General features: G+C 37.4%; 1 protein-coding gene across 4 annotated transcripts; it reads left to right on the top strand.

Moving 5' to 3' along the window:
- The first annotated feature begins 3,986 nt into the window (after window positions 1–3,986).
- On the top strand, window positions 3,987–12,545 carry LOC112702919 (uncharacterized). Of its 4 annotated transcripts, none has more exons than XM_025754156.3 (10): window positions 4,090–4,639; window positions 5,926–8,235; window positions 8,470–8,681; window positions 8,764–8,844; window positions 9,486–9,638; window positions 9,885–10,048; window positions 10,416–10,563; window positions 10,662–10,784; window positions 11,086–11,173; window positions 12,126–12,545. In XM_025754156.3, exons 2-10 carry the CDS (start codon window positions 5,940–5,942, stop codon window positions 12,317–12,319), a joined length of 3,459 nt encoding a protein of 1,152 aa, XP_025609941.1. In that variant the 5' UTR covers window positions 4,090–4,639; window positions 5,926–5,939; the 3' UTR covers window positions 12,320–12,545. The 4 variants fall into 4 exon arrangements, with proteins under 4 accessions (XP_025609939.1, XP_025609940.1, XP_025609941.1 ...); XM_072199368.1 differs by having other exon boundaries at window positions 4,148–4,531; XM_025754154.3 differs by having other exon boundaries at window positions 3,987–4,639; window positions 5,926–8,681.
- Window positions 12,546–27,638: the final 15,093 nt, after the last annotated feature.

The following is a 27,638-nucleotide window of genomic DNA, read 5'->3' as shown; positions in this document are numbered from 1 at the left end:
CATAGAGAAAACCAAAACCATACCTTGGCCGATTCTTTATATGCACCAAATCTCCAAATTAGCACAAACAAGCTTCCAACCACAATCCAAGCTTTCAATTCCACTCCACTAAGAACAATTAAGTTCCAAAAGCTCCTAAAGCCACAGTAATCAAACTAGATACATGTAAATCACCTCAAATCAACCTAAGGTTTCAATTGAACATAAATTCACAAGGGTTTAGTGGCTCTTACCTTTTCCCATAGATTTAATAGCAAGAATCCAAGGCTAAGCAAGGATTAGAGCAAACCTAAACATCCAAAATCACAAAAACTCATTTAATCAAAAACCCTATAAACCCAAAATTTTGAGGAGAGAAACTGAGAGAGATTCAAGATTTTCTTACAAGTTTCTTATATGGGTTTTGTAGAGCTCTTCACAAGGAACGCGTATCCACTGACGGTACACAAATCGGAGCACCGTAGCTCAAGATATTACAAGTTGAAGTGGAGAGTGAATAGTGTTTTCTCTTCTCCTCTCCCTCTTTTCTTTTCTGATGTGTGTGTGTGTTTAATGGAGTTGTGGCTGGTTTGGTTCACTTAATGAGCCTTTTATATGTTGAGCTTGGGCCCAACTTGGGTCTGGTCCAAACCGTTAGCGTTTTTAGCCCGTTTAGCCCAACTTCGGGCCAAACCTTTAAAATTAATGCCCGGTTTTCAACTTCTAATGTTTTTCTAAGGTTTTTGACGGTTTTCACTTTTCTCATGCGGTACCGGGTAGACTTGAACCGGTTTAATTACCAGTTTGCGGTTTTTTACGATTTTTCGCAAAAAGCACATTTCTGACTCAGAAAGACCCACTGAATCCGAAAATCACCTTTAAATCCTCAAATTCTCTCTCTAATTTTTTGGAATCTACTTTGGGCAATTAATCACTTAATTAACCGGGTGATTAGTTGCGATTTTTACAGTACCAACTCCAAAGAAGACTCCAAGAAGAAGATTGGCAGTAGTGGAAGATGATGACGGTGCTGAGGTAGCTAGTAATGTCTAAGTTGTGAAGCAGGCCCAAATAAGTGGTGAGACCCAGCCCATGGAAGAGGCCTATCAAGAGAACAACCCAGCTGATGTTGTTGCCCAAAATGAGGACAGTTTGACAGTGCCCCAACAGATACCAAATCCAGTACCTTCAGCAACATATGAAGCAAATAAGATTTTCCAACCTCCTCTAACACCAGTCCAACCGGATGAACCACCATCAACTCAGTCCCAACCTTTTCAGCCACCTCTTGAGTATGATCAGCAACCATCCCAAACTCATGGGACAGACCCAATCCTTCCCTTTGAAGCAAATGTCTCTGAAGCTTCCCATCCTATTGAGCATGACCAGCAACCTTCCCACACTGATGGTTCAGACCAAGTCACTCCCTCTGATGCCAATGTCTCTGAACCTATTGTTAACTCTGACAACTGACTGGGCTACCTTGTAGACATGCATGTGCTGCTTTAGCTTACCGAAATAGAAGACCCAAAGAGTATGCACATAACTAGCTCACGATGGGTGCTTATAATGCAGCATATCAAACTTTAATGCATCCAGTTCCAAGCCAAGAGTTCTGGGAGCACTTTGACACCCTACCCATTCTGCCACCACGGTACAAAAAATCAATCGGAAGACCTTCAACCAAGAGAGACAAAAGAAATGATGCCCCTAAAGACAAGAGTGACCCTCATAGAACAAATAGAAGGATTGGCACCATTGTATGCAAATATTGGCTCCAGGTGTGTTCAGTAAATTATTACAGCTCTATAAATTCCTGTGACACATTTTAATTAGTACCTGTTTTTCATAGGCTGGTCACAACAAGAGAAGCTGTAAGAAGAGAAAGGAAGCAATGGGTGAAGGGGGTGCTGCACCCCAAGTCCTTGCAAGTGATGAGGATGAGGATATGCTGGCTGAAATGTACTGGGAGGAGACATTAGAAGCTGCGGAGGCTGAAGCAGCAGCAACTGAAGTAAGAAACGGTTTCACAGCACCCCAACCTGCACAAGTTAGTTCATTGCTTTATTAAATTCCTTAATTACACTTGTTTAATCACTCATACATTAGATTTGGTTGTTTTTTTGGAATCCAGCAACCGCCCCCAATGCCACCACCAGCAAGCACACAGCCCCAGACTCCAACAACCAATGGAGCAACCAAAAGACAACCTGAAAGGAGAAGTGTCAAACGACCCCCCTCCCCCCCGACTGCACATACACCACAAGCATCTACACCATCTCCCAAGAATCCATCCACAATCCCGTCCACACACAACTCTCAAACAACCCCTCATCCACTGCAAGGTGCTAGTGCAGGGATAACCACACGGTTCATGCAGTTCATGCCGACACCTGGTGTGGCTGCAAATTCTAGAGGGCGAGGCACAGCTATTAGAGGCAGAGGTGAAGGAAGAGGTCGAGGCAGGAGAGGTGCATCAGGCGGAGCAAAATATGGTGTCTCGAGCGGGAGCAGTAACTTGACACCAATGTCATAGGCTCTATTTTGACTGTGTTTTGATATTTTGATGTAATCAACATTACTTATATACTACTTATAGTTGGTTTTTGATTGGTTTATTTTACTATTTTAGTGTGTAATCAACAGTGCTATTTCAGTTTTTCTGACATGTTTTGCTATTTTTGATGTAATTAACTATGTTTTTTGGTTATGCATTTTCATGGTCAGTCCATTTGTTGAGTTAGTTATGCTGGTTTTTAGGTTATACTTTAAGTTGCAGCATCTATGTATAAGTGTTCCCAACTCTTTTATGGTTAACATTAACATTATCATTATTCTAACAGTACCTTCTTCTGATTTTATAATTCATAACCACAACCATCAAGTTTCTAAGTCACAGATTCAGCTTAATTATGATTCTTTAAGTAGAAAACAAAGATTCATGTGCATATCCAAGTATCTGGCAATAAACTTTATCAAAAGAAACTTACATGGCAGCAATAGATTCAAACTGTCTATGTCAAAATCAGGAAATACATTCACTCTCTCATGATTAACAAAAGACCCCAACTCCATACAAATTTTATATTTTTATTACGAAATACATAAAAGCAACACTCTAATTCCCCTAATTTCACCTCTAATTTCACCCCTAAATTTATCTATCTTTCTCGCCAAAATTGATGGTGCTTGCTGATTTTCCCTAGGTTCAGTGACAGTGAACCCATCATCATACCTTGCATAAGAAGTCTCCGAATGTCTTTTGGCTAAACATCTTACTATGCCCTCCCATCCTTCTTCGATTTCATCAACCCATACAAAGTATTTGCAGTCTCTTGTCTGACAAAACAAAAAACGCACCCATTGGTCAACTTAAATTCAAAGAAAACTTTCTCACCTCAATTCCAACAGCGTCTGGCCATTACCGCCCATAGAGAACATTTGATGAACCATCTATTAGGGTTCGTCATCGTGCCAGACTCCATCAACGTAACCTCTCTGCCACAGAAGCATCTGCCATCCAGCTTCTTCGCCTTCATCTTCTTCGAACTTGAAGAACTACTGCGACTACCATCATTTGCAGCAGAGTTAAATCTGCGGAAAGACATTGCGGGGGTTACAAGCTAATTCTTTATGACCGTGGGTGCACTTCACACTCAATGAGATTCAACAAGCATCGATTTTCTGGGGTATGGTTTGTATTGGAGGAAGAAGCTACCTAGGGTTTCGATTTGATGCGTTCAACCTTCCCCCCTCTCATATATCAACGTTCAGATCCACGTAAGATATGAGTTTGGGGGGTGGAAGTGCCATCTAGGATCGGATTCTCACGAACCAAGTTCAGATCCAAGTCAAAACACTTTTGTCACACAGAGAGCATCTATCATGGATATAAGTTTAGTTTCAAACTATCATAGGTACAAATGTCAGCATTTTCATCTTTCATGAGTATAAATGATCATTTATTCGCCCAACTAATAAGTAATGACATAACTTCTAATTAATTTAATCAAATCCTCTTAATCTCAAAAATCACGCTACCATCCACTAGCTTCTGATGACAATAGTGCCACTGCTACTAAATGATCCTCAAACTTTAAACGAACACTTGTTATTCAGTTATTTCTCTAATACAAATCTACATTTGCAGATTTTTCCCTCCATCTGTACTAAAAGAAATAAAGAATTGGCCTATATATTCATCAAATAAGAACTTGAAAGGAACCATTAGGTTAACACTTGACGGGGCAGTTTAGGAACTTGGCCGGTATGGTATTTCACTATTTCTCGGTTGACTAGACACGGGAAAACAAAAATTATTATAGTAAATAATAAACAATAAAAAAATCCTGTAAGCACATCGAAAACGGAAAGGACGGTGCAACTGGTGGAGAGAGAGAGAGAGAGAGAGAGAGAGAGAGAGAGAGAGAGCCTTCTTTTGTAGCTGCAAGGATTGAACTTGAAGCGAAGTGCAAGTTGATTCGCAGTGTGTGAAGCGAAATTTGATGCGTGAAAATACCATTTGAAGAAGAAATAGAAAATAAAAGAAAACGTGAGTTCCTGTTTTCCCTTTAATTGTCATTTTTCATATGCAAAAATGGAGCTTTCCCTTTGGTCCCTAGTTGAATCGTAGCTTCAGCTTTCGAATTGGAGCATTTAGGTAAGAAAGTTTTGTCCTTTTTCTTGTTTTCCTCTTATTGAGTAGCGTCTAGCTAAGATTCAGTTTCATATTATGTCCCTTTTTAGGTTCTTTCATTATATGTTTGATAAAATATTATTATTTTCTTTCCTTATATTGTTTTGGGTTTTGTTCTTTTGTATACTTTATTGTGAGGTTCGGATATTTAAGTTACAACCCCAGATTTTTAATCTTGTGGCGTTGAATGGATTCTTCTGTTTAAGGATTAATCTTGATTATGACCAAATCTAATAAATTAAGTTCGTTCTTAGTTTATTTTGTAATTTGGATTTGATATTGTGTTTTGTAATGGTCTGTGCTTGGATGTTACTAGCAATTCTGACTTTGAATCTACGATAGCTAGTTCATTGAGCCCTAGCGCAATTGGCTTTCTAAGTTTATTGTTCTTATGATAAAAACGAAATTCAAAACATTCGAATTTGAACTTCAGAGGCTAAATGAATGCAGAGCTTGCAAGTATTCAGAAGTTGATACAGTATTTTATAGCTTCAGAACTAGACGTGTTACTTGCTTAGTTTACTGGAGGACTTAACAAGGTTTTCACGGGCTCTGCAGATCTCAGTGATGCCTGGTTATTCCAGCCAGAAGCCTTTAGCACCATGGAAGGGCATTAGAAACACCGTCGGATGTGATTTGATCTGTGTGTTTGGAATGCTATAATTTACTTGTATCTTCTCATGGATCGGGTTGCTTTTGTTTGACAAATCCTATACATTAATGAACTAATTTTGACATACTTAATTGCCTATTTATAAAATAAAACCTACTTAATTCCATTTTAATGAGCTCTAACCACTTGATTTAATTGTTAAAATAATTTATATCCCAATTTTAATGAGCAGGTCAAAACAATAGGCAGGTCAAAACAATAGTTTTAGTTTCAAATTTAATAATTTACCGATAAGAGTTTTATACCGAATAGTATGAGTTCACTGCTCCAAATCCATCATTTATATCTTTTAGCTAAAGCTGCAGGGTGCTATTATATATGGCTTTGCCGCTGTTCTTTATCTAGCTTGACAAATATTAATCTTCTTCTCTTAAATGCTGTGGTGTTTACTGGTTGTTGCTTCTACATTTAATTTTGCATTTTGGGGGGAAGGGAGTATATGGTCGATGTTGCCGTTGCAGATAATACTTCTTAAATTTCTATATGACAAAGAGTGGTCAATGTTACTAAAATTTCTAAACATTTTTGTTGTTGTTGTTGTTGTTGTTTTTCTTTTTTTTTTTTTTTATATGTATAGAGGAAGATGCTGTGATGGAACCGTCAGGATTCCAGAGAACTCTTATGAGCAATAGCATGGAACCTAGAACTGAATTCCACCATGGATCACACTCAGTAACACATGACCGTATGGATGGCAGTAATACTAACAGAAGACCACCTGACCTCAATAAATCAGAAGTTAAACCTGTACTTAATTACTCCATTCAGACGGGTGAGGAATTTGCACTTGAATTTATGAGAGATAGGGTGAATCTTGGGAAACCTGTATTTTCAAATGTTGGTGATTCCAATTATACAACGGGATATATGGAGCTGCAAGGCATGTTAGGCATTGGTCATGCTGGATCTGGAAGTGGATCAGACATCTCTATGCTCTCAGTGGTTGACAAATATCCAAAAGAGTTTGATAAAATAAACACATCAATATATGGGGACAGAAGTAATTATGGGTCCATTCGATCAATACCAACTACTTCCTTGAATCAAGACAATAGACAATTTGTGCATAGATATGGCTCTTCTCGAGGTTATGATAGCTCATTGTTGATGATGAAGTTTCTTTGCAGCTTTGGTGGTAGAATATTACCACGACCTAGTGATGGAAAGCTAAGGTATGTTGGAGGTGATACACGTATTCTTCGCATAAGAAAGGACATTACTTGGCAGGAGCTTATGCATAAAGCATTGTTAATCTATAGTCAGGTTCAAGTAATCAAGTATCAGCTTCCTGGGGAAGATCTTGATGCTCTGGTATCGGTATCATCTGATGAGGATTTGCAGAATATGATGGAGGAATGCACTCATCTACAAGATAGAGAAGGAACGCAGAAGCTTAGGATGTTTTTGTTCTCAATCAGTGATTTGGAGGATGCTCAGTTTGGTCTTGGTAGCATGGGGGATGATTCTGAGGTCCAGTATGTTGTTGCTGTTAATGGAATGGACTTGGGATCGAGGAGAAACTCAACCCTGATTGGTGTCGGCTTTTCAGCAGATGTTGTGCATGAATTGGATGGACAAACTATTGAGAGGGAGACCAATAGAGTTGCTGTAGAATCTGAAGGTGTTAGCAATGTTCCCTTGACTAACAAATTTGACTTGTCTTTGAATAGTCAGTCTTCGCAACCAGTGCTATCCACGGCCCCAAATTCCTATGAAACCTATCCTCTGTTTCACAGTGACCAAATGATGCACCATGAGGAGGCGAGAGGTCAATATGGCCTTAATCCTGCTTATATGCCTGTTGTTGGAGAGACTCCTATTACAATGCCCACTACCCAGGTGGTTATTAATCCACAAGGGGTTTTGAACGACATCTATCCACCTAGTGGATTACAAGTCCAAAGTCCAGAAATACCTACAACTCTGATGGCAAATACTTCAATTCAACAAGGAAGCGACCCTGGGAAAGCTTTCTCATTAGAAACACCACTTCCAGCTCCTGTGCAACTGTTTGATGGTTACCCAAAAAATAATCTTCCTGAAGCATCAGTTGCAGTTAATGTGCCAGAGGGGTATTCATTGCCTCCAACTAAAAAGGACCAGCTTCAGGATGATGAAGTGGCTTCGTGTACTTCTAGGAGCACCTTTGGTCCAACTTACGTTGATTCTCACTCCAATGCAGTTGACTTGAGTTGTCTTCACCCTCCTCCTCTTCCCAAAAGAGTTTACTATTCAGAAAGAATTCCAAGGGAGCAAATAGAGTTGCTGAATCGGTCTTCAAAGTCAGATGATGCACATGGTTCTCAGTTTAATGTGTCAGAATTACTTTCTGAAGTTAACCCGACAGAATCACTGACAGAATCTGGTGAAAACTTGCATGATGGAAATCTGTCTAATGTAACTGAGTATTCGAAGGTCGTAGCAAAGCCCTTGCAATCAGACGGCATTACAATTGATAATGGGGCTGTTAAACATCAAAAGCAATTGCCTGATGCAAGCGGACAGCTAAAGTCAAAGTTGAGTGAGCATGTAAAGCCCGAGTTGAAGCAGGTGTTGGCAAATAGTGAAGGAAGCATAGATGCAATAAATAAGGATAACGTTCTTAAGTTGGAAAGTGAAATTAACAGTAAAGATAACCATAACAAAGCCCTGCTTGGTGAGAAGCAGGGCAGTAAGTCAGACTTAACTACTTTGCAACAGGTTCCTTCTGTTAAGCAGCTTGAGGATCCAGCATCAAATCTTCCAGATATCGATTGGGGTGGTGTTTCTGTGAAGGACTCTAAGGATGATTCTGTTGTGCAAGGATTGCCTGTTTCTGTAAATGGGAATGCTACGACCAATGGTGATTCACAGCATTATCCTTCAAATGTTTCCAAAGAAGGACAAGGTGACATTCTTATTGATATTGATGATCGATTTCCCCGTGAATTGCTTACAGATATGTATTCTAAAGCTTTACTGGAAGAAAGTTCCTCTGGTCGGCATCCTTTAACCTCAGATGGAGTGGGTCTAAGCATAAACATGGAAAATCATGAACCTAAACATTGGTCATATTTTCATAAACTGGCACAAGAAGGGTTAGATAATGTGTCCCTTATTGACCAGGATCATGGTTTTTCAGGTGAGATGGGAAAGGTGGAAGAAGATAATAGAACTCAACATGTTACACCTCTACCAGCTGAAGAAAAATATCAGAATGATTTAGATGGAAGAATTGGAACAGAAACGGCTGTTCCTGAGTCAAACTATGATCATTCCCAATTGAATGACGCTGAAAGTATGCAGTTTGATGCTATGATGGAAAATGCAAGGGCACAAGAATCAGAATTTGAGGTGTGGTTTTAATTATTTTGGTTTTCCAAATCTTTTTAAGTATACTTATCTGCTGACAGAAGTCCTTGTTGCTTTAACTTAGGATGCATTGGTTGAAGCAAGAAAGAGTGCTCTGCCTCCGCTTGATCCTTCTTTAGGGGATATTGATATGAGTGGCGTGCAGGTAAGATGCTGATTCTTGAATGTGAAATGTTTCTTTTCTGCTGTGACATTTCTCTTGGGGGTCTGGCCGGACAGTAATTAAAAATGGTTTTGTTAAAGAATTTCCATAAGGCCAGTCTTTACATGGATCAAAATGATGCTATACTACTCTATTGTGAACCAAAATCATGTTCAAACCATTTATATTTAAATTTCTTTTTGTTGATTTCCTGTATAATTTTATTAGGTTTCCTTTTACTGTTACCTTTACCTATGGGATTTCCCTCCCTCTGATCCTCATTTAGAAGTTGATTCAAAATAAATTTTCTGATATTTGGTTGTTTGTATATAATCAACGTTGTGAGTGTAGTAATCATGAAAATTAGTTGCGATAGACATGGTTATTAAGTTGCAGTAAACATATTTTGACATGTGGATCAAGGATAATTCTACAGATAATTCAATCAAATTCTTCACTGGTCTTTTTCTGCCTCATTTGAATTTGAAGTATACTCTGATTATTTAGATCTTTCGTATATCTTTGCAATATTCAAAGGCCTCGGATATATGATTTCATTGCCTTGGTTGAACACTGGCTGGGACGGTGGGACCCGTTCCCAGTTCATATAGTTTATTGTTCATTTGTTCTTATGCAATTTGTAGGTAATAATGAATGAAGATCTTGAAGAGCTTAAGGAACTGGGTTCTGGTACCTTCGGGACTGTGTATCATGGAAAATGGCGAGGAACTGATGTCGCAATTAAAAGAATAAAGAAAAGCTGTTTCACTGGTCGTTCATCTGAGCAAGAGAGACTGGTAACTTAATAAATTTATGTTGGATTTGATGCACTATTTCTGGTTCCTTTCTCTTCTTCTCTCTCTCTCTCTCTCTCTCTCTCTATATATATATATATATATATATATATATATATATATATTAACAATGTAGTAGTTGATTACCGTTGTTTTTTCTTTCTGTCTGCTAGACTTATTTGAAATTGCTTCAGTCATAAATGATAGATATTTAGGAACATTTGAAATGATATTTGGTTTGTTTCTCAGACTGTAGAATTCTGGCGGGAAGCTGACATTCTTTCCAAGCTTCATCATCCAAATGTGGTAGCATTTTATGGTGTAGTCCAGGATGGACCAGGTGGAACGATGGCCACTGTTACAGAGTTCATGGTGGATGGTTCCCTTAGGCATGTATTACTTCGTAAGGATAGGTAATCAAATGATTGAGAGTTTTGGTATTTCTAATTTTTTTTTTCTTTTATTTTTATTTTAAAAGATATACAGTGGCTGGGATGCATTGGTTTTATTCATTGTATTAATTTTAGTTAAAGTATTATGCAGTGTTATTGCAGTTAACGTTTATACAGCATTTTTGTTTATTTTATATAAATGTCATGTTCTAATAACAACTCCTGTCACATTGTGAAGGCATCTATTTACATTTCCATTAATGTTGCTTTATAGTTTTGTATCTTCTAAAATTAGTTGAGTTTATGGTATCATACAATGTATGGTCATGAATCCATGTTTTCCTAATGGAGTTAGCTCTAAGGATCCGAGCATGATTTTTCATTGTAGGTATCTTGATCGTCGCAAGAGACTGATTATTGCAATGGATGCAGCTTTTGGAATGGAATATTTGCACTCAAAGAATATTGTGCATTTTGACTTAAAATGTGATAATTTGCTTGTTAACTTAAAAGATCCTTTAAGGCCAATATGCAAGGTATCTATGCTGGGTGTCCAACTTTCTATGAACTTAAAATATTCATTGTTCATTATTTGGTAGAAATGCTGAGAAGACTCGTAAATTTTCTTTCCCAGGTTGGTGATTTTGGCTTGTCAAAAATCAAACGAAACACATTGGTGTCTGGTGGGGTACGGGGGACTCTACCCTGGATGGCACCGGAGCTCCTGAACGGTAGCAGCAACAAGGTCTCAGAAAAGGTTCGATTTTAACTTGTCTCTAATTACTAATTAGCTACTTTTTCTACAAAAAACATGATGAATTAATGAAATCGTCATCATCTCACTTAGCAAAAGTCTATTCCGTTTGGTATGTTTATACATGAGAGTTGTCCTATTTATTCATTATTATTATAATTTTGAAAATCTTGCCTTCTTAATGGGTTGGATTTTTCCCCCTCAATAATTTTGGAAATCAGTGTCTTGAAATTAAAATTTTCATTTCTTTATGCATCTCTGTTTTTCTTTAAAATTTGCAGTCTATATTAATTTTGTTTTGCAGGTTGACGTGTTTTCATTTGGCATTGTATTATGGGAGATTCTAACGGGCGAGGAGCCATACGCAAATATGCACTATGGTGCAATTATAGGTACGGTCTATTCCTATGCTCCTTCTATCTTGTCTGTGTTGGAAGCTGAACGAGAGTCTTGTTGCACCCTCGTGAAATATGTTTCAATTTGAGTAACAACACGATGTTTTAGTGCTTGTTTGGGCGCCATTATTTTGATAAAAAAATATCTTTTTCTATTGAAAAAAGATCTTTTTTTATTTTTTAGTGTGTTTGGCAAATTTCTAGTAGTAAAAGTAAAAGCACTAGAAAAATCAGAAAAACATCTTTTTTGAGAAACTGTAATTTACATCTTTTTTTAAAAGATTTTTTTTTCTTAAAGAAAAATGTTTTTCATATAATAAATAAACAAAAAAGTACTTTTATATTGTTATACCTAAACATAATTGATAAATAAAAAGATCTTTGTACATGAGATACCCAAACATAAAATTACTTTTACTTTTTCATAAGATCTTTTAAAAAAAGATAACTCAAAAAAAGATCTTTTCTTAGAAACTCACCCAAACAAGCCCTTAGTTGTATGGTAAAACTGCAGGGGAAATTACCCAAATTACACATGAAACTTATCATGAAAGTTTCACCCTAAGGGTGTCTGTCTTTGGATCACATATGGAGCTAATCTATGAAAAATTCCTGCCTCATTTTTACACCTGACCGAACACACCCTTAGGGTTAATTTAGGCGAGGTTTAGAAAATAAGTAGCATATACCTTATGAAAAAGAAAAGTATGCCGACAATGGTTTTAACAGCAAATTTGCCAAAAGATATATGATTAGTTGTAGATACAGAGGATTAGGAACAAGATAAGAACTTTCTTAGTGTTGGGTCAAGTTGTTTGTACCTACCTTTTCACATTGATGATATTCCTGTGGTTATTTAAAGTTCTTCTAGATTTTACCCCTTTTGCCACCTATTATGTATGTAATCTTCTTTTCATATTGGCAAATAATGTTCTACCTTTCAATGCAGGTGGAATTGTGAATAACACATTGAGGCCAACAATTCCAAGTTATTGTGATAATGAATGGAGAACACTGATGGAGCAATGTTGGGCGCCTAACCCTGCAGCTCGGCCTTCCTTCACTGAAATTGCGAGTCGGCTGCGTGTAATGTCGGCAGCAGCTAGCCAAACCAAAACACAGGGCCACAAGGCTTCTAAGTGATTCATGTTGATACTGATGCTGACTTTGATAATGTTAAAATTTTATTCATTGTATTATATTGTACTGTACTCCAAGGAAGCATATTACACTAGCGGCAATCCTCTCTCTATATTTTAAGGGAGGAAGGATTACAGTGTAAGAGTATTAAAAAAACAGCTACAAACTTCGACCAAGGTTCTTGGCAGATGCTAGCATAATTTAACATGTACAATGAATTTTTCATTTACATCTACCCCCTCTCAATACCCTTGAGTTCATTCCCAGACTAAAAGAATTTCAGTCATTGAAACATCAATACCAGAAGTTAAGGGCTTCTCTGACAACGAGTTTTTTTTTAATAATTAGAAATTTATTTATTATACAATAAAGTCTTGTCCCACTAAGTGGGGTTGGCTACATGAATCAAACGACGCCATTGTGTTCCGTCATGTATTATGTTTACAGAGAGACCGTTTACATGTAGATCTCGTTTGACTACCTTATGGATGATATTTTTAGGTCTTCCTTTGCTTTTCGTTCTTTGTCCATCTTCCATCTCATCCATCCTCCTGATTGGATGTTCTATCGGTCTTTTTTTCACATGTCCAAATCACCTGAGACGCGATTCAACTATTTTTTTCACATTAGGTGCTACTCCAACTCTTTCCTTATATCTTCGTTCCTTATTTTATCCAATCGCGTATGACCACTCGTCCATCTCAACATCTTCATCTCTGCCACACTCAACTTATGTTCGTGCTCTCCTTTAGCCGTCCAACACTCCGTACCATAAAACATAGCCAGTCTTATAGCGGTGCGATAGAATTTACCTTTTAGTTTTAATGGCATTTTTTTGTCGCATATAAAATTATATGTACTCCGCTATTTTGACCAACATGTTTGGATCCTATGATTTACATTTTGTTCAATCCCTCCATTATCCTGTATGATGCACCCAAGATACTTAAAACTTTTAACTTTTCATAGGATGTTTTCTCCCATCTTCACCTCTATATTCCCTTCTCAGACTAAACTTACATTCCATATATTCCGTCTTGCTACGGCTTATGCACAGACCATACACTTCTAGAGCTTTTCTCCATAACTCAAACTTCTTATTTAGATCTTCTCTTGACTCCCATAAGAACGATATCATCGGCAAAAAGCATGCACTATGGCACAGGCTCTTAGATGTGCTCTGTGAGTACTTCTAAAACTAATGTAAAAAGATATGGACTTAAGGTACATAGTCGATCCCAAACCCGGATAAAGAAAGAGGGTTGTGTTAGGTCTTTGACAACCAACATGAAAATATAGTCACATCCCGAAGACATGAATCAAAGAAATTTATGTATTATATATTACTAATTCTAAAATCAAAATATGTTGTATGTTATTTTTTTATTGCAATTAAAATGAAATTTTTTATTCCAAAATTAACTTCTTTCCTTTTTTTTCCTCTTTCTTTTTCTCTTTCTTTCATCTATTTTGTCTCTTAGACATTATTGCTAATGTAATTATAAATTTAAATTTAACAATCAATGTGCAATACGATATTTTTTAATTACAATTGAAATGAAATAAAAAATAAAATTCAATTCAAATATATTTATATTTTTATATTATTTATATTATTGATTTGACAATTAACATGACATTTTTTACAATACAATTGAGATGAATTTTTCTTTTTAAAATTAATGGACTCTCTTCCTTTCTTCTTCTCCACTTTTCCTACTCTATTTATAACTTGTTATTTTTAGTATTAGTTTGACAACTAAAATATATCTAAGAATATTCTTTCATTACAATTAAATTATTAATTGGCTCTCTCTTGCTCTTCTTGTCTACATCCCTCTCTCTCTCTCTTCAAAAAATAATATTAATAAAATAATATAACTTCAAATAAATTCATAAAATTATAAGGTACATATTAAATTTATAATAAAATATAATTAAAATAGGTGATCATGTAATATTATTCATATAGAAAAATATAATTATTATATCATATTTTTTTTAGTTTCTTTTTTTATTTAGTTTCAGATTTTTATCGCTTATCTTTTCAACTTATATTTTTTCTTCTCTTTTCTTCAAATATGTTTTACATATAATTTAGAGAGAATATCAATACTATGATTGAAATTAAAATTTAATTACTATTAAAAAATTAGTTTTGAGTTAATTTTATAACTATCAATATAAATTTTTTTAAACTAATAAATAATTATATTTACATATAAAGAAAAAATATTAATTTTAAATAATGAGTATGAAATTAATTATTTTTATTTGTACAATAAACCTAGCACTTAATTAAATATAAGAGTATGCATGTTAAACTCTTTTTTTAGACAATAAATATTAAAATTAATTATTAGTAAAAATTAAATGTTTCACATGACAATTCTCTAAATCTCCTATTCTTCTATTCTTTTTTCTACCCTCCTTTTTGATTATTAAACTTCTTCCTCCCATTCCAGCGTCCTTAATTGATGCTCGATGTAGATGAGATGCAACTCACTTATGCACCTTGATTCTTTTATTACTTCATTTGTTGATATTACATAATCAAATACTCTTGTTAGTTTATTGTTCCATTACACTTTGTTGTTATTTTTCATACATAATTGGATATATACTTCTATATGTGAATTTTTCTACTACAACACCCTTTCACTATTGTATAGTTGGTGATTTTGGCACTCAAATCATAATCTTAACAAGTTTAACCATTACCCTAATGAATTGGAGAGCTAAACTCTAAACCTTAAACTCTAAGATCCTTTTTCAAACCTGCTCCTATTTCGAGTCAAGAGATAGATAAATAGACACATCCCATTGCACTAATCGGGGGCGTTCGTAGTGACTGAGGGGGTCGAAGACCAAGAAGTGAGTTATTTATCAGCCAAGCATTCTATTCTTCTTACAGCTAGATCCAATCTCCTGGTCCCTGCGAAAAGTAAAAAGAATTTAAAGTTCTTCCGATGATATAGAATAACCAAATCGTAAATAAAGTTCAGGTTCGAATCCCATAGAAAATATAGGCGGTATTGTCTATAATTATAGACAAATTCAAGACTTTCGAAAGATTTCATCCAACTAAAAAGAAAAGATTTCATACAAATTAATAATTTAAATATATATATATATATATATGGGTCATCCTATGGTGCTGAAAACAAATTTTTTCTGCCGGTGCTGAAATTGCGTGGCATGGTAAAGAAGGGGATGCGTGGTACTGCTGCCTCTAAAGTACCAACAATTTCTGCGCCAAAGTTGATAGTGATGTATGCTGAAAAATGGGGTTAGAGGATAACAATCTTTTGTTAATAATATCAGTTATGTTATTGGGCCTATTTTTGAAGACCCAGTATGTGTTTGATCTCATTTGTTTTTTGTTATGGTATGGAACAAAAATAATGTAAACGTCGCCGTTTTTCAATCACCGAACCTGCAATCCTTGATCTTACTCAATCACGCAAGCCCTAGGTCCTCATCGATCTCCTCTCCGTCTCTCACACATATAGTCCAGGGAGGAGGGTTGCATCTCAAGTCTCAATCTCATCGAGCTCAATCTGAAGCCATCGCCTGGTGCCACCGCCGTCGGCGTCCCTTCCAACAGCCACCGCCTCATGCTCGCTCACTTTGCCTTCATCGCGCAGCAGTCGTCGCAGCCTTCGATGCATCCGTTGCGCCACCAACGAAGCCTCCATTGCGTAGCAGGTATCGCAACCTTCGAAGCCACCTTCCGTGGAAGTCACTCACCATTGCAAGTTTCCAGAGCCAGTTTGGAGATTCGAGCAGCCCTTTCCGTCTCAAAGTCATTCATGGAAATTGCAGCCACCACCACCACTCCTTGCTGTTGCGCCTTGTGTTCCTGCCAGCGCCAGTCCTGTTCGACCGTTCCACCCCAGCCACTGGCTCTGTCACTGCCAGGTCTACATTCTTTCCTGTCTTCCATTAACCCTAGGTATAAATGTAATTTGTTGGAATAATAATTGTTGAAGCATGATTAGTTGTTGGTGTTAAACGCTGCTATTGGTTGTTTGAAGCATGAATCCAAGCACAGGCTGTGATAGCTGTAGATAGTTGGACTACAAAGTTTTTTGGTGGATCTCAGGAATTAGTATTTGTCTCCCCGGTATTGCTGTGGTAGAGAACGATGTGGTAGTCTTTGTTAATCTGTTCAATATAGATAAATTTAGTATATTTAAGCAAATATTGTTCAAGAGTGTTGATTAATTCTTTGGTGCTGGTTGTAGAATAATTCTTTGCTGCCAATTGCTTAAAGCATTATTACCTATTAAGTGATGAATTGTTGACACTGGTTTCTTGAAGCATGATTAAAGAATTAAATTTTTGGTTCTGACTGCTTGAAGCATTGTTAAATGATTAATTATTGAATCTGATTGCTTGAAGCATGATTAATTGTTATAGTAATTCCTTAATATGTATATAATTTAGATAGTTTCTTGTGTTGCACTTAGCAGAGGATGAGTTTGTTCTATCAGAAAAATGCATGCCTGGTGACGAAAGATGGGGTATCCATAAAAGTTAAAAAACAGGCCTTTCATACAATAAGTTGGTTTTTTCATCTGAAACTATATATATTAATGTAGTAAGATATATCTTTAAGTGATGAATTTTTTGGTGTTGATTGCTGATGAGCGGATAATTTATACGCTTTTTGGCATTGTTTTTATATAGTTTTTAGTAAGTTTAAGCTACTTTTAGGGATGTTTTCATTAGTTTTTATGTTAAATTCACATTTCTGTACTTTACTATGAGTTTGTGTGTTTTTCTGTGATTTCAGGTAAATTCTGGCTGAAATTGAGGGATTTGAGCAAAACTCTGAAGAAGGCTGACAAAAAGGACTGCTGATGCTGTTGGAATCTGACCTCCCTGCACTCGAAATGGATTTTCTGGAGCTACAGAACTCCAATTGGCGCGCTCTCAACGGAGTTGGAAAGTAGACATCTAGGGCTTTCCAGCAATATATAATAGTCCATACTTTATTCGAAGAATGACGACGTAACTTGGCGTTGAACGCCAAGTACAAGCTGCTTTCTGGAGTTAAACGCCAGAAAAACGTCATGATCCGGAGTTGAACGCCCAAAACACGTCATAACTCGGAGTTCAACTCCAAGAGAAGCCTCAGCTCGTGGATTGATCAAGCTCAGCCCAAGCATACACCAAGTGGGCCCCGGAAGTGGATTTATGCATCAAATACTTACTCATGTAAACCCTAGTAGCTAGTCTAGTATAAATAGGATAATTTACTATTGTATTAGACATCTTTGGTCTCAGTTTTGTTTTATTCTTCATCTTAGGAGATCATTGATCACGTTAGGGGGGCTGGCCATTCGGCCATGCCTGAACCTTTTGCTTATGTATTTTCAACGGTGGAGTTTCTGCACACCATAGATTAAGGGTGTGGAGCTCTGCTGTACCTCAAGTATTAATGAAGTTCTATTTTCTTTTATTCAAATCTCTCTTATTCTTATTCCAAGATATTCATTCGTACCCAAGAACATGATGAATGTGATGATAAGTAACCCTCATTATCATTCTCACTTATGAACGCGCGTGATTGACAACCACTTCCGTTCTACATGCAACAGAGCTTGAATGCGTATCTCTTAGATTCCCCAACAGAATCTTCATGGTATAAGCTAGATAGATGGCGGCATTTATGAGGATCCGGAAAGTCTCACCTTGTCTGTGGTATTCCGAGTAGGATCCTGGGAATCCGGAAAGTCTCACCTTGTCTGTGGTATTCCGAGTAGGATTCCGGTAATGAATGACTGTGACGTGCTTCAAACTTGCAAGTGCTGGGCGTTAGTGACAGACGCAAAAGAATCAAGGGATTCTATTCCAGTAGGAGCGGGAACCAACCAGTGATTAGCCGTACTGTGACAGAGTGCGTGAGCATTAGTTTTCACTGCGAGGATGGGATGTAGCCATCAACCATGGGTGATGCCTCCAGACGATTAGCCGTGCGAGTGACAGCCGCATAGGATCATTTTCCCGAGAGGATTGAAAGTAGCCACCGCTGATGGTGAACCCCTATACAAAGCTTGCCATGGAAAGGAGTAAGAAGAATTGAGTAGAAGCAGTAGGAGAGCAGGCGTCCTTGAGCCATGCAGCATCTCCATTCGCTTATCTGAAATTCCCACCAATGAATCTGCATAAGTCTTCTATCCTTTTTATAATCTATTCTCTTATTTCTATTTTCGAAACCCATAAACCATTTTAATCTACCTGACTGAGATTTGCAAGGTGACCATAGCTTGCTTCATACCAACAATCTCTGTGGGATCGACCCTCACTCATGTAAGGTTTATTACTTGGACGACCCAGTACACTTGCTGGTTAGTTGAACGGAGTTGTGAGCTTCTCTAACAATGCCTGAAACTCTTTTATCACAATTTCGTCCACCAAGTTTTTGGCGCCGTTGCCGGGGATTGTTCGAGTATGGACAACTGACGGTTCATCTTGTTGCTCAGATTAGGTAATTTTCTTTTCAAAAATCTTTTTCAAAAATTTTTCTTTTATTTTTCATTTTTCCAAAAATATTTTCGAAAAAATAATAAAAATACAAAAAAAATCATAAAATCATAAAAACCAAAAATATTTAGCGTTTCTTGTTTGAGTCTTGAGTCAATTTTTAAGTTTGGTGTCAATTGCATGCTTTTAAAATTTTTCTTGCATTTTTTCGAAAATCTCATGCATTCATAGTGTTCTTCATGATCTTCAAGTTGTTCTTGATAAGTCCTCTTGTTTGATCTTGATGTTTTCTTATTTTGTGTCTTTCCTTGTTTTTCTTGTGCACTTTTGCATTCATATTTTCCATGCATTAAAGATTTCTAAGTTTGGTGTCTTGCATGTTTTCTTTGCATCAAAAATTTTTCAAAATAATGTTCTTGATGTTCATCATGATCTTCAAAGTGTTCTTGGTGTTCATCTTGACATTCATAGCATTCTTGCATGCATTCATTGTTTTGATCTAAAAATTTCATGCATTGAGTATTTTTGTTGTTTTTCTTTCTCATAATTAAAATATTCAAAAATAAAAAAAATATCTTTTCCTTATTTTCCTCCAAATTTTCGAAATTTTGGGTTGACTTGGTCAAATTTTTTTTTAAAATTAGTTGTTTCTTACAAGTCAAGTCAAAATTTCAATTTTAAAAATCTTATCTTTTCAAAATCTTTTTCAAAAATCATATCTTTTTCATTTTTTTATAATTTTCGAAAATTTCAAAAATTATTTTTCAAAATATTTTCAAAATCTTTTTCTTATCTTTATATCAAATTTTCGGAAATTAGCTAACAATTAATGTGATTGGTTCAAAAATTTGAAGTTTGTTACTTTCTTGTTAAGAAAGGTTCAATCTTTAAGTTCTAGAATCTTATCTTGTAGTTTCTTGTTAGTTAAGTAATTTCAAAAATTAAATCTTTTTCAAAATATCTTTTTCTTAAAAATCTTATCTTTTATCTTATCTTTTTCAAAAATTTTATCTTTTTCAAAATTTGATTTCAAAATATCTTATCTAACTTCTTATCTTCTTATCTTTTTAAAAAAATTTTTGATTTCAAATCTTTTTCAATCAACTAACTAACTTTTTGTTTGTTTCTTATCTTTTTCAAAACCACCTAACTACTTTTCCCTCTCTAATTTTCGAAAATTCTCCCTCTCTTTTTCAAAAATTCTTTTTGTTTTTAAATTTTAATTTTGATTATATTTTGTCTTTGATTTTTCGAAAATACTAACCCCTTTTTCAAAAATTATTTTCGAAATTTCTCTTCTCTCTTCTTCTTCTATTTAATTAATTATTTACTAACACTTCTCTTTACCTCTCTTCATCCAAAAATCCGAATCCATCCCTTTTCTTTCTTATACCCCTATCTTCTTCTACTAACATAAGGGAATCTCTATACTGTGACATAGAGGATTCCTTTTTCTTTTCTTGTTTTCTTCTCTTTTATATGAGCAGGAACAGGGAAAAAGGCACTCTTGTTGAAGTTGATCCAGAACCTGAAAGGACTCTGAAGAGAAAATTAAGAGAAGCTAAATTACAACAATCCAGAAATAACCTTTCAGAAATTTTCGAACAAGAGAAGGAGATGCCAGCCGAAAATAATAATAATAATAATGCAAGGAGAATGCTTGGTGATTTCACAAAGCCAACGTCCAAGTTTGATGGAAGAAGCATCTCCATTCCTGCCATTGGAGCCAATAACTTTGAGTTTAAGCCTCAACTAGTTGCATTGATGCAACAAAACTGCACGTTTTATGGACTTCCCTCTGAAGATCCTTATCAGTTTTTAACTGAGTTCTTGCAGATCTGTGAGACTGTAAAGACGAATGGGGTTGATCCTGAAGTCTACAGACTCATGCTTTTCCCTTTTGCTGTAAGAGACAGAGCTAGAATATGGTTGGATTCACAACCTAAGGATAGCCTGGACTCCTGGGATAAGCTGGTCACTGCCTTCTTGGATAAATTCTTTCCTCCTCAAAAGCTGAGCAAGCTGAGAGTGGATGTTCAAACCTTCAAACAAAAAGATGGTGAATCCCTCTATGAAGCTTGGGAAAGATACAAGCAGCTGACCAAAAGATGTCCATCTGACATGTTTTCAGAATGGACCCTATTAGATATATTCTATTATGGTCTCTCTGAATTTTCGAAAATGTCATTGGACCATTCTGCAGGTGGATCTATTCACCTGAAGAAAACGCCTGAAGAGGCTCAAGAACTCATTGACATGGTTGCAAACAACCAATTCATGTATACCTCTGAGAGGAATTCCGTGAATAATGGGATACCTCAGAAGAAAGGAGTTCTTGAAATTGATGCTCTGAATGCCATATTGGCTCAGAACAAAATGTTGACTCAACAGGTCAACATAATCTCTCAAAATCTGAACGGATTGCAACATGCATCCAACAGTACTAGAGAGGTAGCTTCTGAAGAAGCTTATGATCCTGAGAACCCTGCCATGGCAGAGGTTAATTACATGGGTGAACCTTATGGAAACACCTATAATCCATCATGGAGAAATCATCCAAATTTCTCCTGGAAGGATCAACAAAAGCCTCAACAAGGCTTTAACAATGGTGGACGCAATAGGCTGAATAATAGTAAGCCATATCCATCATCTTCTCAGCAACAGACAGAGAACTCTGAACAAAACACTTCTAATTTAGCCAATATAGTCTCTGATCTGTCAAAGGCCACCTTCAGTTTCATGAATGAAATAAGATCCTCCATTAGAAATTTGGAGGCACAAGTGGGCCAGCTGAGTAAGAAAGTCATTGAAACTCCTCCCAGTATTCTCCCAAGCAATACAGAAGAGAATCCAAAAGGAGAATGCAAGGCCATTGATTTGATCAAAGTGGCCGAATGCACTAGGGAGGAGGAGGACGAAAATCCTAGTGAGGAAGACCTCCTGGGACGTCCTTCAAGCAAGAAGGAGTTTCCTATTAAGGATCCAGAGGACTCTGAGACTCATCTAGAGACCATAGAGATTCCATTAAATCTCCTTCTGCCATTCATGAGCTCTGAAGACTATTCTTCCTCTGAAGAGGATGAAGATGTGACTGAAGAGCAAGTTGCTCAATATTTAGGAGCTATCATGAAGCTGAATGCCAAGTTATTTGGTAATGAGACTTGGGAAAGTGAACCTCCCTTGCTCATTAGTGAACTAGATACTTGGATTCAGAAAACTCTACCTCAAAAGAAACAAGATCCTGGCAAGTTCTTAATACCTTGTACCATTGGCACCATGAGCTTTGAAAAAGCTCTATGTGATTTGGGGTCAGGGATAAATCTTATGCCACTTTCTGTAATGGAGAAGCTGGGAATCATTGAGGTATAACCTGCCTTGTTCTCATTACAATTGGCAGATAAGTCATTGAGACAAGCTTATGGAATAGTGGAGGACGTGCTAGTAAAGGTTGAAGGCCTTTACATCCCTGCTGATTTCATTATCCTAGACACTAGGAAGGAGGATGATGAATGAATCATCCTAGGAAGACCTTTCCTAGCCACAGCAGGAGCTGTGATAGATGTCAACAGAGGTGAGTTAGTCCTTCAATTGAATGGGGACTACCTTGTGTTTCAGGCACATGGCCATCCTTCTGTGACAAAAGAGAGTAAGCATGAAGAGCTTCTCTCAGTTCAGAGTCAAGAAGAGCCCACACAGTCAAACTCTAAGTTTGGTGTTGTGAGGCCACAACCAAACTCTAAGTTTGGTGTTCAAACCCCATATCCAAACTCTAAGTTTGGTGTTGGGACTACACACTAAAATTGACCTGATCATCTTGTGGCTCCATGAGAGCCACTGTCAAGCTATTGACATTAAAGAAGCGCTTGTTGGGAGGCAACCCAATTTTATTTATCTAATTTTATTTTATTTTGTTTTATTGTTATTTTTGTGTTTTATTAGGTACATGATCATGAGAAGTCACGAAAAAAATCAAAAAAATTAAAAACAGAGTCAAAAACAGGAGAAAAAAATGTTCACCCTGGAGGCAGCGCAGACTGGCGTTCAACGCCAGTAAGATGCATCTGGCTGGCGTTCAACGCCAGAACAGAGCACTATTCTGGCGCTGAATGCCAGAAACAAGCAACAACCTGGCGTTTAACGCCAGGAATGTGCACACAGAGGACAAACTGGCGCTGAACGCCAGATACAAGCATGAAACTGGCGTTCAACGCCAGAAACATGCATTACATGGGCGTTGAACGCCCAGAACGTGCATCAATGGGCGTTTGAACGCCAGAATGATGCATGAAGGCATTTTACATGCCTATATGGTGAAGGAATGGTATTTCTTTTAACCTCAGGATCTGTGGACCCCACAGGATCCCCACCTCAGGATCTGTGGACCCCACAGAATCCCCACCTACCACATTCCCACCTTTTCTTTTAATCCTAATCACACTCTCTTAATCCAAATCTCATTTTCACTCTTTCCCATGTCACACTTCCCAAAAATCTTCACCAATCACCTCAATTCCTCTTCCCAATTACCCCATTCACCATTCACATCAACCTCCTCTTCCCCATAAACCCCACCTACCTTCATAAAATTCAAATTCATTTTTCCACCCATTCCCACCCAAATTGGCCGAACCTATACCCCCCTCTCCCTATAAATACCCTTCTACTCTTCTTCATTTTCACACATCACAAACCCACATTCTCCCACATAACCGAACCACCTCTTCTCCCTCTCTTCCATATTCTCTTTTTCTTCTTCTTCTACTTTTCTTTTCCTTCTTGCTCGAGGGCGAGCAAACTTTTAAGTTTGGTGTGGTAAAAGCCTAAGCTTTTTGTTTTTCCATCACCATCAATGGCACCTAAGGCTGGAGTATCCTCAAGAAAAGGAAAGGGGAAGGCAAAAGCTTCCACATCCGAGTCATGGGAGAAGGAGAGATTAATCTCCAAGAGCCATCAAGACCACTTCTATGATGTTGTGGCAAAGAAGAAGGTGATCCCCGAGGTCCCTTTCAAGCTCAAAAAGAATGAGTATCCAGAAATCCGACATGAAATTCAAAGAAGAGGGTGGGAAGTCATAACCAACCCCATGCAACAAGTTGGAATATTGATGGTTCAAGAGTTCTATGCCAATGCATGGATCACTAGGAACCATGATCAAAGTATGAACCCGAATCCAAAGAACTATATCACAATGGTTCGGGGGAAATACTTAGATTTTAGTCCGAAAAATGTGAGGTTGGCGTTTCACTTACCTATGATGCAAAGTGATGAACGCCCCTACACAAGAAGGGTCAACTTTAATCAAAGGTTGGACCAAGTCCTTATGGACATATGTGTGGAAGGAGCTCAGTGGAGAATAGACTCCAAAGGCAAGCCAGTTCAACTAAGAAGACTGGACCTCAAGCCTGTGGCTAGAGGATGGTTGGAGTTCATCCAAAGATCCATCATTCCTACTAGCAACCGATCTGAAGTTACTGTGGATCGGGCCATCATGATTCATAGCATCATGATTGGAGAGGAAGTGGAAGTTCATGAGGTCATCTCCAATGAACTCTACAAAATAGCCGACAAGTCCTCACCTATGGCACGGCTAGCTTTCCCTCACCTTATATGCCATCTATGTTACTCAGCTGGAGTTATCATAGATGGAGATGTCTCCATTGAAGAAGACAAGCCCATCACCAAGAAAAGGATGGAGCAAACAAGAGAAGTTCCTCACGGCCCTCAAGAAGAACATGAGGAAGTTCATCATCAACAAATGCCTCAAGGAATGCACTTTCCTCCCAACAACTATTGGGAGCAACTCAATACCTCTTTAGAAGATTTGAGCCATAATGTTGAACAATTAAGGGTGGAACATCATGAGCACTCCATCATTCTCCAAGAAATAAGAGAAGATCAAAGAGCAATGAGGGAGGAGCAATAAAGGCAAGGAAGGGACATAGAAGAGCTTAAGAACATCATTGGTCCTTCAAGAAGAAGACGCCACTAGAGGTGGATTCATTCCTTGTTCTTTATTTCTTTCTGTTTTCGGTTTTTAATTATTATGTTTATCTATGTTTTGTGTCTCTACTTCATGATCATTAGTATGTAACCATGCCTTAAAGCTATGAATAAAATCCATTAGTCTTTCACCTCTCTTAAATGAAAAATGTTTTAATTCAAAAGAACAAGAAGTACATAAATTTCGAATTTATCCTTGAAGTTAATTTAATTATATTGATGTGGTGACAATACTTTTTGTTTTCTGAATGAATGATTGAACAGTGCATATGTCTTTTGATATTGTTGTTTATGAGTGTTAAAATTGTTGGCTCTTGAAAGAATGATGAACAAAGAGAAATGTTATTGATGATCTGAAAAAAATCATGAAATTGATTCTTGAAGCAAGAAAAAGCAGTGAAAAAGCAAAAGCTTGTGAAAAAAAAATGGCGAAAAATTGAGAAAGAAAAAGAAGGAGCAGTAGAAAAAGCCAATAGCCCTTAAAACCAAAAGGCAAGGGTAAAAAGGATCCAAGGCTTTGAGCATCAATGGATAGGAGGGCCCAAGGAAATTAAATCCAAGCCTAAGCGGCTAAATCAAGCTGTCCCTAACCATGTGCTTGTGTCATGAAGGTCCAAGTAAAAAGCTTGAGACTGAGTGGTTAAAGTCGTGATCCAAAGCAAAAGAGTGTGCTTAAGAGCTCTGGACACCACTAACTGGGGACTCTAGCAAAGCTGAGTCACAATCTGAAAAGGTTCACCCAGTCATGTGTCTGTGGCATTTGTGTATCCGGTGGTAATACTGGAAAACAAAGTGCTTAGGGCCAAGGCCAAGACTCATAAGTAGCTGTGTTCAAGAATCAAACATGCTTAACTAGGAAAGTCAATAACACTATCCGAAATTCTGAGTTCCCAGAGACGCCAATCACTCTGAATTTCAAAGGAAAAAGTGAGATGCCAAAACTGTTCAGAAGCAAAAAGCTACAAGTCCCGCTCATCTAATTAAATTAATATTCATTGATATTCTGAAATTTATAGTATATTCTCTTCTTTTATCCTATTTGATTATCAGTTGCTTGGGGACAAGCAACAATTTAAGTTTGGTGTTGTGATGAGCGGATAATTTATACGCTTTTTGGCATTGTTTTTATATAGTTTTTAGTAAGTTTAAGCTACTTTTAGGGATGTTTTCATTAGTTTTTATGTTAAATTCACATTTCTGGACTTTACTATGAGTTTGTGTGTTTTTCTGTGATTTCAGGTAAATTCTGGCTGAAATTGAGGGATTTGAGCAAAACTCTGAAGAAGGTTGACAAAAAGGACTGCTGATGCTGTTGGAATCTGACCTCCCTGCACTCGAAATAGATTTTCTGGAGCTACAGAACTCCAATTGGCGCGCTCTCAACGGCGTTGGAAAGTAGACATCTAGGGCTTTCCAGCAATATATAATAGTCCATACTTTATTCGAAGAATGACGACGTAACTTGGCGTTGAACGCCAAGTACAAGCTGCTTTCTGGAGTTAAACGCCAGAAAAACGTCATGATCCGGAGTTGAACGCCCAAAACACGTCATAACTCGGAGTTCAACTCCAAGAGAAGCCTCAGCTCGTGGATTGATCAAGCTCAGCCCAAGCATACACCAAGTGGGCCCCGGAAGTGGATTTATGCATCAAATACTTACTCATGTAAACCCTAGTAGCTAGTCTAGTATAAATAGGATAATTTACTATTGTATTAGACATCTTTGGTCTCAGTTTTGTTTTATTCTTCATCTTAGGAGATCATTGATCACGTTAGGGGGGCTGGCCATTCGGCCATGCCTGAACCTTTTGCTTATGTATTTTCAACGGTGGAGTTTCTGCACACCATAGATTAAGGGTGTGGAGCTCTGCTGTACCTCAAGTATTAATGAAGTTCTATTTTCTTTTATTCAAATCTCTCTTATTCTTATTCCAAGATATTCATTCGTACCCAAGAACATGATGAATGTGATGATAAGTAACCCTCATTATCATTCTCACTTATGAATGCGCGTGATTGACAACCACTTCCGTTCTACATGCAACAGAGCTTGAATGCGTATCTCTTAGATTCCCCAACAGAATCTTCGTGGTATAAGCTAGATAGATGGCGGCATTTATGAGGATCCGGAAAGTCTCACCTTGTCTGTGGTATTCCGAGTAGGATCCTGGGAATCCAGAAAGTCTCACCTTGTCTGTGGTATTCCGAGTAGGATTCCGGTAATGAATGACTGTGACGTGCTTCAAACTTGCAAGTGCTGGGCGTTAGTGACAGACGCAAAAGAATCAAGAGATTCTATTCCAGTAGGAGCGGGAACCAACCAGTGATTAGCCGTACTGTGACAGAGTGCATGAGCATTAGTTTTCACTGCGAGGATGGGATGTAGCCATCAACCATGGGTGATGCCTCCAGACGATTAGCCGTGCGAGTGACAGCCGCATAGGATCATTTTCCCGAGAGGATTGAAAGTAGCCACCGCTGATGGTGAACCCCTATACAAAGCTTGCCATGGAAAGGAGTAAGAAGAATTGAGTAGAAGCAGTAGGAGAGCAGGCGTCCTTGAGCCATGCAGCATCTCCATTCGCTTATCTGAAATTCCCACCAATGAATCTGCATAAGTTTTCTATCCTTTTTATAATCTATTCTCTTATTTCTATTTTCGAAACCCATAAACCATTTTAATCTACCTGACTAAGATTTGCAAGGTGACCATAGCTTGCTTCATACCAACAATCTCTGTGGGATCGACCCTTACTCACGTAAGGTTTATTACTTGGACGACCCAGTACACTTGCTGGTTAGTTGAACGGAGTTGTGAGCTTCTCTAACA

This window comes from Arachis hypogaea, chromosome 7, assembly GCF_003086295.3.
Source record: "Arachis hypogaea cultivar Tifrunner chromosome 7, arahy.Tifrunner.gnm2.J5K5, whole genome shotgun sequence".
NCBI classification, from domain to species: domain Eukaryota; kingdom Viridiplantae; phylum Streptophyta; class Magnoliopsida; order Fabales; family Fabaceae; genus Arachis; species Arachis hypogaea.
The sequence above is the reverse complement of the archived record's forward strand: the minus strand, read 5'-3'. Positions and strand labels throughout refer to the sequence as shown.

Bases quoted from the DNA above. Each gene is read 5' to 3' on its own strand.
- LOC112702919 (XM_025754154.3), top strand. From the start codon at position 5,940: ATGGAACCGTCAGGATTCCAGAGAACTCTTATGAGCAATAGCATGGAA. The intron at 8,682-8,763 runs GTGTGGTTTTAA...GCTTTAACTTAG, and splicing joins CACAAGAATCAGAATTTGAG to GATGCATTGGTTGAAGCAAG. The intron at 11,174-12,125 runs GTACGGTCTATT...CTTTCAATGCAG, and splicing joins GCACTATGGTGCAATTATAG to GTGGAATTGTGAATAACACA.